Source organism: Chiloscyllium plagiosum, unplaced genomic scaffold, assembly GCF_037043375.1.
Source record: "Chiloscyllium plagiosum isolate Xiang-an unplaced genomic scaffold, Cpla_swu_hap1 HiC_scaffold_32, whole genome shotgun sequence".
Taxonomy (NCBI): domain Eukaryota; kingdom Metazoa; phylum Chordata; class Chondrichthyes; order Orectolobiformes; family Hemiscylliidae; genus Chiloscyllium; species Chiloscyllium plagiosum.
In genome coordinates, this window is record NW_028270170.1 from 15,957,364 (window position 1) to 15,972,845 (window position 15,482).

The 15,482-nt window shown below is 37.9% G+C and overlaps 1 protein-coding gene across 3 annotated transcripts in view; it reads right to left on the reverse strand.

Moving 5' to 3' along the window:
* Positions 1 to 15,482, reverse strand: part of kat2a (K(lysine) acetyltransferase 2A) — a 41,945-nt gene that overhangs the window by 24,716 nt on the left and 1,747 nt on the right. For all 3 annotated transcript variants that reach the window (XR_015752487.1, XR_015752486.1, XM_087977813.1), the window contains exons 2-8: positions 11,855 to 11,978; positions 10,336 to 10,481; positions 8,967 to 9,056; positions 6,781 to 6,962; positions 5,346 to 5,537; positions 2,550 to 2,656; positions 253 to 363 (exon numbers count right to left, since the gene is read on the reverse strand). Coding sequence is in view for 1 of the 3 variants with exons in the window: in XM_087977813.1 (XP_087833939.1) it covers positions 253 to 363; positions 2,550 to 2,656; positions 5,346 to 5,537; positions 6,781 to 6,962; positions 8,967 to 9,056; positions 10,336 to 10,481; positions 11,855 to 11,978 (952 nt within the window). In the remaining 2 variants the exon portion in view is untranslated. The remainder of the gene's footprint in view (positions 1 to 252; positions 364 to 2,549; positions 2,657 to 5,345; positions 5,538 to 6,780; positions 6,963 to 8,966; positions 9,057 to 10,335; positions 10,482 to 11,854; positions 11,979 to 15,482) is intronic.

Genomic DNA, 15,482 nt, shown 5'->3' on the forward strand with positions numbered 1-15,482 from the left:
GACTGCTTTCAATTGAATGTCTTAGGCACCTGCACTTGAACAGTCAAACTTTTAAAAAAAAAAGTAGGTTTAAAAAATCCTAATCCTACAATTTAGTGATCATAAACTGACCTATTGAAAGGATTCTACTGATCCATCTATTTACATGCATAACATGCATTAGTTCTAACTAAATAACAACATTTCTGATTTTTTAATCTGATAACCATGTTAGAAAAAACCTCTTGCAGTTCATTGGAGCATAATAATTACCTGGCTCTGGCTCAGAAACCCCCATTTCAACACTAATGGATGCTGGACTTGAGCTACAATTGATGTTTCTGCTTGATGTAGGGATACTAGGCACTGGGGATGGACTAACAGCTGAAAAATAAAATGTCAGTCATAAGACATTGTTATTCCAAAACAAGTTGCTATGAACAAATAAATCATTACACAAATAAATATATACAGTAGATGATCGGACATCCAAGCTACATTAAGTGATGCACATTGAACCAGAAAGAGTCTTTGAGCACTATTGGATATCTGCAGTGCAGTTCTAGCTTCAAATTAGTATGGGCAATGTGCATTAATCCTTCGAGGACTGAAGCAGCATTAAAACACTATGAACGTTAGGAACTACAGGCTTGCTGTCATACATGTCATCCACATGCTATTGTGTAATATTCAATATTAAGTTCAAATGGCCCATTTCATATATATACTAAGCATGTACAGTTGAAAGCTGGGAACTGAAGCTCTCTATGTTCACATTTCTGCCTGCATATTTTAAACCACTGCTCTGAACATCAATAAAACCCAAATTGAGTTTCTAGATTTGCAGAAAAAATTATGAAATGGGAATTAATAAATAAAAAAGCATTTTTCCCTGCTTTGTGCCCAATTGGAAAAGAAATATACTGGCAGTTGCGGAGCTCATTAATATTTATTTCTACCCAAGACTTGGTTGTGGTTAATGAAGGTCAGTCACTGTAGGACTAGAACATCACTGCTGGAGTACCCTAGGGTACTTCCTGAAACGCAAACATTTCAGTTTAATTTATGACCTCCCCTCCATCACAAAATGAGAACCAAGGCTGTGCACTAGGAACTGCACAATATACAGTTCCATTCCCATTCCTCAGATACTAAGCGGTCCTGGTTAACATTAAGTTTGGCATGCAAGTAGTACACATGTCATGCAGTGCAAGTCAATGAACATTTCCAACAGGAGAGAATATAACCATTTCAACTTGACATTCAATGATATTACCATTACTGATCCTTCCATCATCACGCTGAGGAGTATCATTCCAAAGAAACTGAACTGAATGAGCCATTTAAATTACTGTGGCTACAAGAACAGGGCAAAGACTGGGAGTTCTGCAGCAAGTAACTCACATCTTGACTCCCCAAAGCCAGCCAACATCTACAATGTCCAAGTTAGCAGTGTAACTGAAAACCATTTACCTGGACGAGGGCAGCTCCAACAACACTTAAGCTAATGTCATCCAGGACAACACTTGATTGGTGCCCCATCTAAAGTAAACACTCACTGGTCCAGTGGCAACAATATGAACCATTTGCCTGATGAACTGCAGCAATTCACCAATGCTCCATCAACAACACTTCCTAATCTTGTAACTTCTACCACCAGCACCTGCAAATTCCCCTTTAAGCCACATAACATTCTGGCTTGGAACTACAGCAAATTTTGTTTTAATCAGCATCTTAACCTCTAGCACTCTTTATAAACTGGCAAAAATTATAATACTGGAAGCTTACAGTATTATCATGATTGCCATGATGTCAGAGTAATCAGTGGAGGATGGAAGTGAGAAGCCTCTCTGTCACGAAGTTTAAGGCATAGTTGCATTATTACTCAAGTGATTTATGCTATAAATAAAGTATACACCCTTGTATTACATTTCTATTAGTGTGTGTTTCTACATTGATCATGTGGATCTCTTGATCAACTGGAATATTTGATCAATTAGCACATTCCTGGTCTCATAGATGTCAGCTAATAAAATGGTTGCTGTATATAGTTGGTTTTTAGATCAAAAGAAATCTTCAATTCTCATCCCAACAATACTGTGGGATATCCACCAGATGGACTGCAGCAGTTCAAAGCAGCAGCTCACCAGCATCTCAGAGGCCAATCAAGGATGGGCAACAAATGCTGGGCATGCCACCGATGTCATAAACCAAAGAATAATTTTGAGAAGAGCTAGAGGATGAACACTTTTCATATCAGGCTTAAAATATTGAGTGTTCCAAGATTAAAAGATGCACATTTAAGGTTTTTCTTGTTCTGAACCAGGATGTCTCAATGTGTCCCTTAGTAAAGCACATTCTCTCACCAGTAATTTTGTGGCATCACTGAATGAGGCTTCTAGTTAATGTTGGAGGAGGGACAGTTTTCTGCTCAATCCACAACTACTTAAATACTAAAGAAAACATGGATGATAAATAAACAAACTTTCACCGGTGGGACTCTTCAATGAATCCTCCAACACAAGTGAGAGCACACACTGGCAGCAAGTGTCAAATATACAGGCAGATACCTGTCTGTTGCCCCAGTTGCACCCCTTCTGCAGCAGACAAAGTGAAATCAGAATCCCAGATTGGAGAACTCTGGCCATAAATTTCTTCTTCCAACATTGACAAGAATCTGCAAGATAAACAAAACTAAACTGCAGTTTTGGAAAGATCATTGTATCCAAAAATTATACATTAGTTGAAACAGCTTAAAACACATCTTTATATATTACCGAGATAAGAACTCCAAATAAGAGGGACCAGGGTAAAGTGATGTAAACAATGCAAGGGTGATAGAGGAAGAACATTTTCACTGGTTGGACACGTGGTGGAGGCAGGTTCAGTTGAGGGATTCAAGAGGGCACTGATTGGTTTTTGTCAATTGTTACAGTGTACAAGCATATAGGGAAAAGGCAGAAGGTTGGCATTAGATAATAGAGCTGGTGCAAACACAATAAGGGCCAAAAGGCCTTACTGTGCATTAATAGTCCTGTGAAGACTCTAACTTGTTTAATAAGAACAGACTCACTTCCAAGTGTTTGCTTCAGAATAAAACTAAGTGGTTAAGTACCCTAGGTAAAGATTTTTTTAAAAAACATTAGGCAACTTAATTTTTTAGCTTTCAAGCTCCTCTTTGAATTGAGCTCAAACTTGCAAGGTAGATCAAGTTGCACATAAGCCCTACGCAGCTAGTTAAAGATTCCCACGGCAACAAAGTAGAATTTAATCAACATATTTATGCACTATCATACAATTTTTGTCAGTGCTATCAATTGATGATTCTAGTGTTTGAATCAAACCCAGATATATGCACTCTTCAGCCTTGTTCAACAAATGTTACTATTTAGCAGTACTATGAATGAGATCAGAGAGAAATTGTTGGTAGGTGAATTATGGGGGTGTGATGGCTTTAGCAGGAACATAGATTACTAGAACAGATGATAGGACATTGCTGTTGAAGATAACCAGGATTTTTGAAACCTTGATTCACCCACATATTTAGGATAAAGGTGTACGTGTAGGAACAGTTTCTGAGGCGGTGTCAGAAGCAAAATGTTTATTCTGATAGCTGCTTCTAAGCTGTGCTTCTTTCACAGCCTCAAAGAAAATACTGCAAAAAAGTGCTGCATCAACGACAAGGGAAATTTAGGGGTGGTATTAGATCGAAGGAAGGGCATACAAATTAGCCAAAAACAAAGCAACAGACCTGAGGATTGGGAGGAGTTAATATTGCTGCAAAGAAAGACAAAGGGATTGACTAAGAAAGGGAAAACATGAGAGTAACATACATGTTTTGGTTCTTCCTTCACAAAGGAAGGCACAATTAACCTCCAGACATGTCTGGGTATACATTGTCTAGTGACAGGAAGGAACTGAAAGAAATATTAGTAAGGAAATGGTGTTGGGGAAATTGATTGGATTAAAGGCAAATAAATTCCTAGGATTCAATAATCAACATCCCAGAGTACTTAAAGGAAGTGGCCTAGTAATAGCAGATGCATTGGTGGTCATCCTTCAAGATTCTGTCGACAATGGATTGGAGGGCAGCTATTATAACTGTCATTTTAAAAAGTAGGTAGAGAGAAAATGGAGATTCTGACTGGTTAGGCTGACATTAGTAACAAGGAAAATGCGAGAGTCCATTACAAAATACTTAATAGCAGAGCACTTAGAAAGCTGGGACATGATTGGACAAGAGTCAGCACAAATCTATGAAACTTGATAAATCGATTGGAATTTTACAAGGATGTAACTAGTAGAGTGAGAAGGGAAACAGCGGATGTGGTTTACTTGAACTTTCAGAAAGCATTTGCTAAGATTCCACTAATTGTACTAACTTGAGAATTGGTTGGCAGGCAGAAAATACAATGTCAGAATAAATGGATCATTTTCTTTGTGGCAACCAGCAACTAGTGGGGTACCACAGGAATCAGTACTTATATCTCAATTATTCACACAATTATATTAATGATTTAGATGAGTGATCTAACCGTAATATCTCCACGTTTGTGGATGACACAAAGCTGGGTGGGAAGGTGAAAAAATGAGAAAGATGCAGAGATGCTGAATTGGACACTGGCTAGGCAAATGCATTGCAGATGCAGTATTGTGGATAAACGTGAGGCTGGCCTCTTTGGTAGCAAAAGCAGGAAGGTAGATTATATTGCATGGAAATAGATTGAAAAAGGAGGTGGTGCAACAAGACCTGGGTGGCCTTGTACACTAGTTGCTGAAAGTAAATAGATAGCGATATCTTGTTACAATTGTATAGGGTCTTGGTGAGATCACACAGACAGTACTGTATGCAATTTTGGTCTCCTTATTGGAGGAAGGATGCTCTGGCTATGGAGACTGTGCAACAAAGGTTTATCAGATGGAGTTCGAACAGGACTATATTCACTGGAGTTCAGAAGTATGAGATGGGGGGTTTCATAGAAACCTATAAAATTTTAAAAGAACGAGACAGAAGAGCATAGGATGGATGTTACCGATAAACAGAGTACCAAACAAGGGGTCACAGTCCAAGAATATGTTATAGGTCATTTAGGACTGAGATCAGGAGAAGTTTCTTCACCAAGACAGTGGTGGGTCTATGGAATTGTCTGCCACAGAAAGCAGTTGAGGTCAAAACATTTACTGTTATCAAGTAGTTTGACACAGTTCTGAAGGCTGAAAGAATCAAAGGATATGGGGAGAAAGCAGGAACAGAGTTTAGACATGGATGATTAGCCATGATCATATGAATGGCAAAGCAGGCTCCAAGGGCAAAACGGCCTACTTCTCCTCACTTTGTGTGTAATCCTGAAGCATTAACCTCTTACTTTGGGAAGTGGGTGAGGATAAGTGTGCGTTTTTCTGGCATCAGCTTGTCTTTCTCCACCCTGAACTTCTCAAGCAACTGCCGTCGTGTGACTGTGAAGATGGACCTCAGCAGTGTCCTCCCAAAGACCTGTGTAGTTTCATATCGAGGAAGACTGTCACAGCTTTGAGGGACATGACAGTAGCAGAGCCACCTGGAATACAAAGAAGACCACGATTTTTAAAAATTACCCCGTATTCTTGCAAATAGAAATTCAAAAAGCCAAGGCTGAGACCTTAGAAACCAATTTGAAAATTTTACATTATTTCTTTTCAGAATTGAATATGTCAATATTTCTAAAATGATGCCAGTAAAAGAAAAACTTAGACCTATTTTACCAATGATAGAGTTCCTTCCTTTATCTGGCACATGAAAATGCCCACATAAATTAACAATTATGGAACAGTACAAAAATAGTGAAGTAGAAGATGCAAAACACCACTGTGCAAAAGGGATTGTTCTTCTAAGTTTGGTGATGAGAAAGATTATGGGGCAGAATGGAAAGAGCTTTACATTTTGCATCCAGCTGGTACATGACAGTGAACGCTTACCACAGACTGTTTTATTTGGTAAACATCCTTCACTTTAATCGGCTTAAAATTCATAAAATAATGCTAAACATCAAAGTCTCCCCGGCATAACAGCAAAAACCTTCTTCCCACACAGTAACTGGTTTTACACAGATCAGAGGTTGCAATGTTAATCGCATTATTCGTGTTTATAGACAAGAACAGAAACTATCGTCACCAAGTAATTGTTTACTTAAAACTAAAATTTCACAAGACTATACTCAAAAGGAAAGGATTAGCAAATAAAACAACAGCTCCCAACTAGCATGTGGAAACTATATCAAATTTAATACTGTACTCCAGGACACAAAGTTAAGATTCCTTCCTCCTTTTTCTCAGTTGGACCTCAGATGGTCTTTATATTGAACTGGTTTTGTTTTGAAATTCATTGATTCAACAAAGTCAAAGGGAACTAACATAGTATACCCCAGGTGCCAAAATAACTTTTCCCACTATCCATTTTACTTTTGGGATTGAAACCATTAGTCCAATATAAAATGAGTTGTAGCAGTCTTAAACAATTGCTGACAACAGCCAATATGCAAGAATACCCAATATTTGACAAATCTATATTATGTCTGTCACAATAAATGCTGCAGAAACTGAAAGTGTCACATTTGTGCAATAGAATGTTATTCCAACAGTCGAACTGCGACATATTGCTGAGAATGTTCGCAAAGTAAAATGAAAGAGAATGTTAGTTCATGTCTGGCTGAAAGAAGATTATGCTCACACCAAGTTTGCTTCTCAGATTCTTCATAGTGAGCAAATTCTAAAACAATTACTGAACTTTTCACAAATATATTTATAATGCTATCCAATTAATACCTGGTATAATTAACTTTGTATGCATCAACATCCTCGTTCTGTGACCTCTGCCGGAACTGAGATGGAGTTTCTAGTTTCCAGTAGTTCAAACAGAGCAGAAACATTTTGGAAAGTTCATACATTGTTTGCTTTTCTTTGGCAGGAATGTGGCTGAATTTGTACTGAACAAAATTAAAAATCCCCTGGTAGAAACAGAATATCAAAGATTTAAATTATCACGTGTACTCAAGATATTTTGCTTCAGTTTAAGACAACTTACCTTTAACGATTCCATTCTTAAATCTACATTATCAACTGCCTTGACCTCACTGTAATACATTTAAACTAGTAAGAGTCAACAGGATAAATAAATTAACTGTCACCAAAATAGCTGGAGAGCATTTTGAAGCTCAGGTTTAATTTGAACAGAATGTTCAAGCTGCCTGCTTCAAACTGACCTTCCAGTTGACAATCCAGCTGCATTATTGATCAATCTTTAGGATACTCATTGCAGCAACAGAGCAAGCATGACATGAAAGCCCTGGAGAAACCACCCAGATTATTTTTATGTGGTGCAAAGAACAATATCGAAAAAAATTAAAACTGGCATTTTCAGAATCTCAAATGTCTGACCAGCATCACATTCCAAGGACTTGTGCTGTACTATAATCTGAAGGTCTAATTTATAGCAAATGACCTTAAATTTGCATTTAAGCAGAGATCTATTATCTGAAATTGGCAGATTCCAACAAGGCAATCACCCTCATTTAGAGAATACTGCCTCATCCACTAATGCTAATTTTAACAAGTTAAAGGCACCACAGCTAGTTCCTTTATATTCAAGAAACTCAGTTTTCTTTTGCTTTGAACTTTTTCCATCAACTCAAACTCTTGAAGACGTAAGGTTCTGAGTACAAGACCCTTTCACGAGAACTCAAGCACAATCTGGCTACACTTTACAAGAGCTCCAATTGCTTTAAAATATTTTGACAAGTTCTGAGTCACTATAGAAATTTAACTGTTTATAAAATCTTAGTCTGTTCAAGCCACTTGTACACTGACCTTCACCTAATGATGATAATTTGGGCAGTACTCCTCTTAATTTTTGCTTCTCATTCTTTCTGTCTGTCTTGCAACCATCGCAATGCTTTGGTTCCTCCCTATATTGCCACTGTGTTGAAGTCAAGTCTCAATGCTTTGTCTCCCAGTCCAACACATTTTTATCATGCCACACATCTCCCCCTCTGTATCCAAATTGTGGAACTCATCTTCCTCAGTTTAAACTTACTCTTGGAATACATAGATATTACAAAGCCAAGATTGTTGTTATCTAATAATTGTGAAATTTGTCATAGCCCCAGAGACCCATACGCTGCTCAGCAAGATCTGTGGTAGAAATTTTAACCTGAGCGTCACAGCAACTAAACCTTTATGGTGACCTCAGTTGGTAGTGGAATTGAACCCATGCCCCTGTCATCACTTTGTATTGCAAACTAGACATTTAACCAACTGAGCTAACCAACCCCCAATCTAATCTTGACCGGCTACCATTTGCCTCTACTTCTCTTTAATTCTAAGGACTCATGATGGTGTCTTATCTAGGCATCATTATGTTTCTCAGTTTTGAAAAATGACTTACCAAGAGGGTCAAATGTACTAAGTGACAGTGTCCAGGTGTCAATAACATGTCAGAGTGAGATGGATGTTTACATTCCCCCATTTGGGAGCCATGCTGTTCAGGTAAAGTCAATGCTTGCTATTCATTTCAACTTCAAAAAGCAAGAACATTCATAAAAAATCCTTCTATGAAATGGAGTAATTTCTGCATAATAAACAATCTTGGCTTATTTAAAATGCATTATGTCAATATATTTAGTTATGGAACAAGACATCAAGTTAGAAATGCTTTTCTCGCCCAGTCTAAAGTACACAAAAATCAAAAACTGGGCCTTTATCCTCACTGATATTCTAAACTACAATATTTGAAATTGACCACCATTGGTTTCTTACTATCTCATAACCACTCAACTGTAGTCAAGTATTTGTTGTGATGCAAGTTTTGATAAAAGACTATGTGCATTCCCACTAGACTCACATGTTTAGTCAGTTTGTTTAAAATTTAGATTATGAGCAGAATATTCTGTCACTTATATTCCAGTCAAAATTACAACCACAAATTTTAGGATAAAATTGGGATAAAATTTCACCTGTTCAATGCTCGGTTTTTCAAATGGAGGGCTTCCCAATTTTCCTTCCACTACAGGACGGGCCATTTGCAAAATACATTTCCGTAAAAGCTAACAGAAAGGAAATCAAAGTTACTTGCTTTATTACCATGTGTGAAATACAGTACAGATTGAGTGCAATTAAAGTACAGCAGTTTCAACTTGTACATTGCTTGGTAAACTCTACACAACATAAAAATAATGCTTATCCTCTTCGGTTAATCAAACTTACCTGGAGAGCTTTAATATTACAGGCACATTGCGTACACATCTGTTTCACTGGATTTCTAAAAAGTCAATACATATATTGTACTCTTCTCAAAATATAGCAACCCAAAATACAAATTCTAACCAAGCAAAGGACATCCACCTACATCATTACTTTACAGATGCTGCCTGATATGCTAAGTATTTCTAGAATTTTCTATTTTTAGTAATGTTGTGAATTGATCATTGAACTTCTAACCTATCCTTTTAATCTTTTCCTCATGGATCCTTTCTGTGATTCTGGTAAAGGAACTCAGGAAATAGGAGGAGTCATCAGTCAGTTGGCACCGCAAGCATGGTTCGCCATTCAACTAGATCATCACTGATTTTCCATCTGAATATAATCATTTTCCTACATTATCCTCTTGCCCTCGATGTCTTTAGTATCTGTCGATCTCTGTCCTCTCAAATGTGTAAAAACCGCCTCCATCACTATTTAAAGAATCGCATGGTAATTCACCTCTTGCCCTGCCCACCATTTATTTCAGAACTGGCATCATTTATCTGGGCATCCATCTTATACCTCTGTGGCACCCTGAGTTCACAGGCCATATTATTTTCTCTACATTATACTGGTGATTACTCTTTAACAAGTAACTTAAGCAATTTCAGACAACCTGAGGTGGTATAAGGCATACAAGTAAATGCTGACTCTTCTTTTCCTGTTTTTTGAAAACTTACAAATAAAATATTTACAAATAACAATAACACGTGCATGTTTTACAATTACGATGTTTTAAAACTATGCAGAAACATTTATGCAACAAAAGGATATGCAGTAACAGTACTGCATATTTATGTTTTTTGCTCAAAAGACTTACTTTGCTCACAAGATCTTAAAATTTATAACATTAGCGTTCACTAATAATGAGTTGCTTATATTCGTAGTGAGCCTCACAATAACTCATTGCAATGTGCATCATACATTTAGCTTGTAATTGAAGTAAAAAATTAAGTTTCTTAGGATTTCATGAGAGGTCAGCAAATATTCCTTAAAATACAAAAGGAAACAAAAAACTGTTGCACTAATTTCATAAATAACACAATTTAGATCATCCAGAGATCACCAGCCGCACATATTTACCTTGAAAAGATAGAAATAGACTTGTTTTGTATCCGTGTCCTCCTCTTTGTGAACTGACATGAAGAGATTCTCCACATCCACCACCATCCCAAGAAGTCTGTTAATCTCATCTTCTGAGACATTATCCAAGTGAGAAACATGGTCCGCTAATGGTCAAACATGCAAACTATTACAGTCTGAGCATAAGAATGTCATCTGACTAGTTTGCTACACATTTTCAGATATGATGTAATTTCTACAGCGACAGTGCATTTCATATTTTTAATGAAATAAAAAACACACAAGCATTTAAAAAAAAAGTCTTAAAGGAAAATCCTCTTAGTCAAAGAGGCACGTTCTTTAAAGCATCTTAGAGTCAGAGACATACAGCACGGAAACAGATCCTTCGGTACAACTTGTTCATGCCGAGCAGATATCATAACCTAGTCTAGTCCCATTTACCAGCTTATGGCCAATGTCCTTGTATACCTATCCAGATGCCTTTTAAATGTGTAATTGTACCAGTCTCTACCACTTACTTTGGCATCTGAGTGAAAACGTTGCCCCTTTTAAACATAAGGAGAGGCTGATTAGGCCAGGACTGTTTTCCTCGGAGTGTCGGGAGCTGAGGGATAACCTTATAAAAGGTTTATAAAATCAAAAGGAGCATGGGTAAGATAAATAGACAATGTATTTTCCCTGGGATGGGAGTCCAGAACTAAAGGACATAGGTTTAGGATGATTTTAAAGGAGAAATGTGAGAGTTTGAGAGGCCAAAACTTTTAGGGAGGGAACTCAGAGTGCTAGATTCTTGACAGCTAAAGGTACTAAGGATTAAAATCAGGGAACTACATGAGATCAGAATTGAAGGTGCAACACCCCAGGAGTTTATTGAGATTAACGAGTTTATACAAACAGGGAGAGACAAAACCATGAAAGATCTGAAAACAAGGGTGAGAATTCTAAAATTGAAATGTCACTTTTTTTACATCACTTCTTTACATGAAGTAAAACTACATTCAATAGCCCTCTAATTTGGCTGAGCAGCACAGATGATTTTTTTTACCATGTTAATCTATAAGTGGTAAGCCAATAATTACAAGTCCTACCACACCCACACCATCCTTGTGGGAAAGTCACTGGTATCCAGACTGCATGTATTTTCTTTTTGCTCAAGCAAGGCAGGTAAATCATCATATTGGGAAAATCATCACATGGACCTCAATCCAAAGCAAAGGTTAGTCTTCACCCATTTCTACTTTTCACACCAGTCACTTTTGTGCCATTGAGTGAGGCCAAACATTCTGGGCTGTGCATGCTGAACATTGAGTTGTTAGACACTGTGGAATCTGATATGCTGCGATCTAGAGTCAGCTGACAAAAAATCACTGTATTTACATCTGAAAGACAGAAGGCTTTCATTCCATTCTGTTGGGCTGGGGTCAAAACAGTGTACCAGCCATAAGTGGGGTGTTGCTGCGGCACCCAGTTATCACAAATCTTACATCACATTAAAACTTTAGTCCACAAAAACACTTACCCAATGTGTGCCCACAACTACGACAAGATTCACACAGACTGGCAGCTGGTTGCTGAATATCCATTCTTGGAGCTGTAGGAGGATTTGGATTTTTCCAGCCATTACATTTGCAGGTATCATTAGCCTAGGAAAAAAATTTAAAGAATAAATATGTAAAACAATAGCTGCATTAATCAAGAAGATCAACTCAGCACAGGCTCTCTCAAACTAGTTTTGACATGAAGGTATCTGGGCAGTGCCAGGGATTGAGATGAAGCAATTTTATTTAATTTATAAATATATCACTCATTTGTTTCTTGGTAACCCTATAATCCCATTGGAAAGACTGGCCATGGCTTTGAACAATTAAATAATAAAGTGCAATATGATGCATTTTGGAATAAAGAATGGAGGAAAGGCCAAATAATGTGCACAATTCTAAATTTGGTGTACAAACAGAGACATTGGGGGTATAAGTGCCCAAATTAGTAAAAGTGGCACATCATGCTGAAAGTATTTAAAAAGGCATATAAACTCCTGAGCAACTTAAACAGAGGCATAGAATAGAAAAACAAAGAACTTATAATGAGCCTGAATAAAACACTGGCTTATCCTCAACTAGAGTATTGCATCAAATTCTGGGCATCCCATTTATACACAGGCTTGAGCTGAGGGAATCTTTTTTTTAGTATTTTAGGAACTGAAATATAGTGACTGAGTTTGCAGTGGAGGGAGGTTCAACTGCAGATCTCAAAAGAGGATTAGAGATACATCTGAAAAGAAACACAAAAATGAGTTATGAAGAGGGGACACGACAGACTAAATGGCCTATTTCTGTGCTGTAACAATTCTATAATTCATTTTATGAGCGGAAATTTATGAATAAAATACTGAAGTTACTGTTTCCCAGAAACTGCACCCATAACAAATGATGACCACAGCCAAATGATTATGGCTCTCTATAATTATATAAAACCAGAATCTGTTCTGGATCTGACAGGAATTGCTACAAAAAGTAAATAAACTAACCAAATGTTTCTCAGTAGTTGACAAACGGTGAAGCTGCAGTTCAAATCAACACCATTATCTTTAATTTCAATCAGGGAATTCATTTAGAGGAGCTTCTCCTTGATTTCAACTGCTGAACAACATCTCACAATATTAGAAATGGTTCCTTAATATTATTCATACATGAATAGTAACTAGTACAGACTTCTCAGGACTTCTTATTCTGAGCGTAATGCTCTTGCAATGTCTAATGTTTCACAGAGCTGAATTTTTCTCTGCTTTCGTGTATATTCATAGCTATTTATTTTAGTTTTGGGTTCAGATGACTGATGTGATAAAAACACACGACTAACTATTTAAGCACAGATGGGAAGAATATCACATTTGCACTTGGAACTACTTGATCAAACCATATATACTGCACAATAAATGTCTCGTAGAGAACTTAAAGTAATAATTCAAATGAAAGCACAACTTTTATGTAGGTATATTTGACAGATGGATTTTAGCAGTAGCGGTTAAATAATTGTGTTGTGGCCAACTGTATATAGCATGATAAATATCTTGGATGCATCATGACTGAATAGCTCACAAAGACAATTAAGTAGTCCAGCAGACATATTTATCATACCACTGCTGACCAGGGCAAATCCATTCTGCACACGTAGTACTTTTGTAAAGCAAGTAAAGGGCAATGATTTTTTTTAATGGAAATGTAGTTGAAACAAATTGGAGCATTTCAGGGCTTTAGGGTACAACTATTTCCAGAACAAAAAAGACTGGCGGATGCTGAAAATCAGAAACAAAAACAGAAGTTGCTGGATAAATTCAGGAGGTCTTGCAGCATCTGTGAAGAGAATTAACAATTCAGGTCCCGTTCTGAAGAAGGGTCACTGGACCGAAAACACAAACTCTGCTTTCTCTTCACAGATGCTGCCAAATCTGAATTTTCCAGCAATTTCTGTCCATAACAAAGGGGTTTTCTCACAGTTTTGAATTCAGAAACTTCTCTTTAAATTCACCTCGAATCATATTATCCAAAATGTATCTATTTTCTACATTATCCATAGAAACATACAAATTAGGAGCCGGAATAAACCATTCAATCCCTCCACTCCACTTTGCCATTTCATGAGTTCATGCTGATCCAATTATGGCTGCAATTCTACACCCTGTTTACACCCTGATATACTTTAACTCAGATGTCCATCAAAAATCTGTCTAACTGCCTGAAAAACATTAAGGACTTGCCTCAGTTGCTTGTTTGGAAAGAAAATTCCACAACAACTCTTGGAAACAACTTCTCCTCTCAGTCTTAAATGGCAGACCTGATATTTTTATCCTGTTCCCCTGAGTTCCAGTCACTTGCGAGAGAAGATGCTTCTCTCATCATTTACCATGACAAGTCTCTAGGCAGAAGTGGGTACTGTAGATGCTGGAGATTACAGTCAAGATTAGAGTGGTGCTGAAAAAGCACAGCAGGTCAGACAGCATCCGAGGAGCAGGATAAGCCTTTCCTGATGAAGGGGTTTTGGCCGAAATGTCGATTTTCCTGCTCCTTGGATGCTGCCTGACCTGCTGTGCTTTTCCAGCACCACTCTAATCTTGACCTCAGGGGCAACTTTTTCATGCAGAGGGTGGTACGTGTATGGAACGAGCTGCCAGAGGAAGTGGTGGAGGCTGGTACAACTGCAACACTTAAAAGGTATTTGGATGGGTATATGAATAGGAAAGGTTTGGAGGGATATGGGTTGGGTGCTGGCAGGTGGGGCTAGATTGTGTTGGGATATCTGGTCGGCATGGACGGGTTGGACCAAAGGGTCTGTTTACATGCTGTACATCTCTATGATGTTATGACTCTATGACTTGTCCTCTCAACTGTCAGCTCCGCTTCTTTCTCAAGGCAGTTGTGGTTGCTCACATTCTGGCTCACTTTGAGGATATTCTCAGGCTGCTCTGACAGAATTCTGCTAGACACTCCCACTTTCATTCTTCTTCCACTGAGTTTTTCCAGTGATCCTGCTTCACTCATGAGAACAGTAACATAGTGGCAATGCTACTCAAGCGGGTCAGCACAACACCGAGGACCGAAGGGCCTGTACTGCGCTGTAATGTTCAATGTTCTACCAGGGATTCAGAAACTTGGACTAATGCCCTGGAGATACAAATCCCATCATAGCAACTGGGGGAATTTAACATCTCATTAATAAGACTTATGAAGCTTCTGTCCGGCTCACTCTGGGCCTTCCTTTCCAATTCTGTTCACATTTAACTCCAGATCCATAGTAGAGTCAATAATTACGGAACAGACCAGTCGGTCCGACTAGCCCATGCCAAACATAATCCCAAATTAAACTAGTCCCACCTGTTTGCTTCTGGCCCATATCCCTCGAAACCTTTCCCATTTAAGTATCTATCCAAATGTCTTTTAATCATTGCAATTGTACCCACTTCCATCACTTTCTCAGAAGTTCATTCCATACCCAAACCAACCTCTAAAAAATCTGCCTTATATCATTTTCAAAATTTCTCGTCTCATCTTTAAAAGATGCCCCCAGTCTTTAAATCCTCAATCCTAGAGAAAAGACAACTACCAAACTCTACCTATACTTCTCATTACAGAGGGACATCAATTATCCAG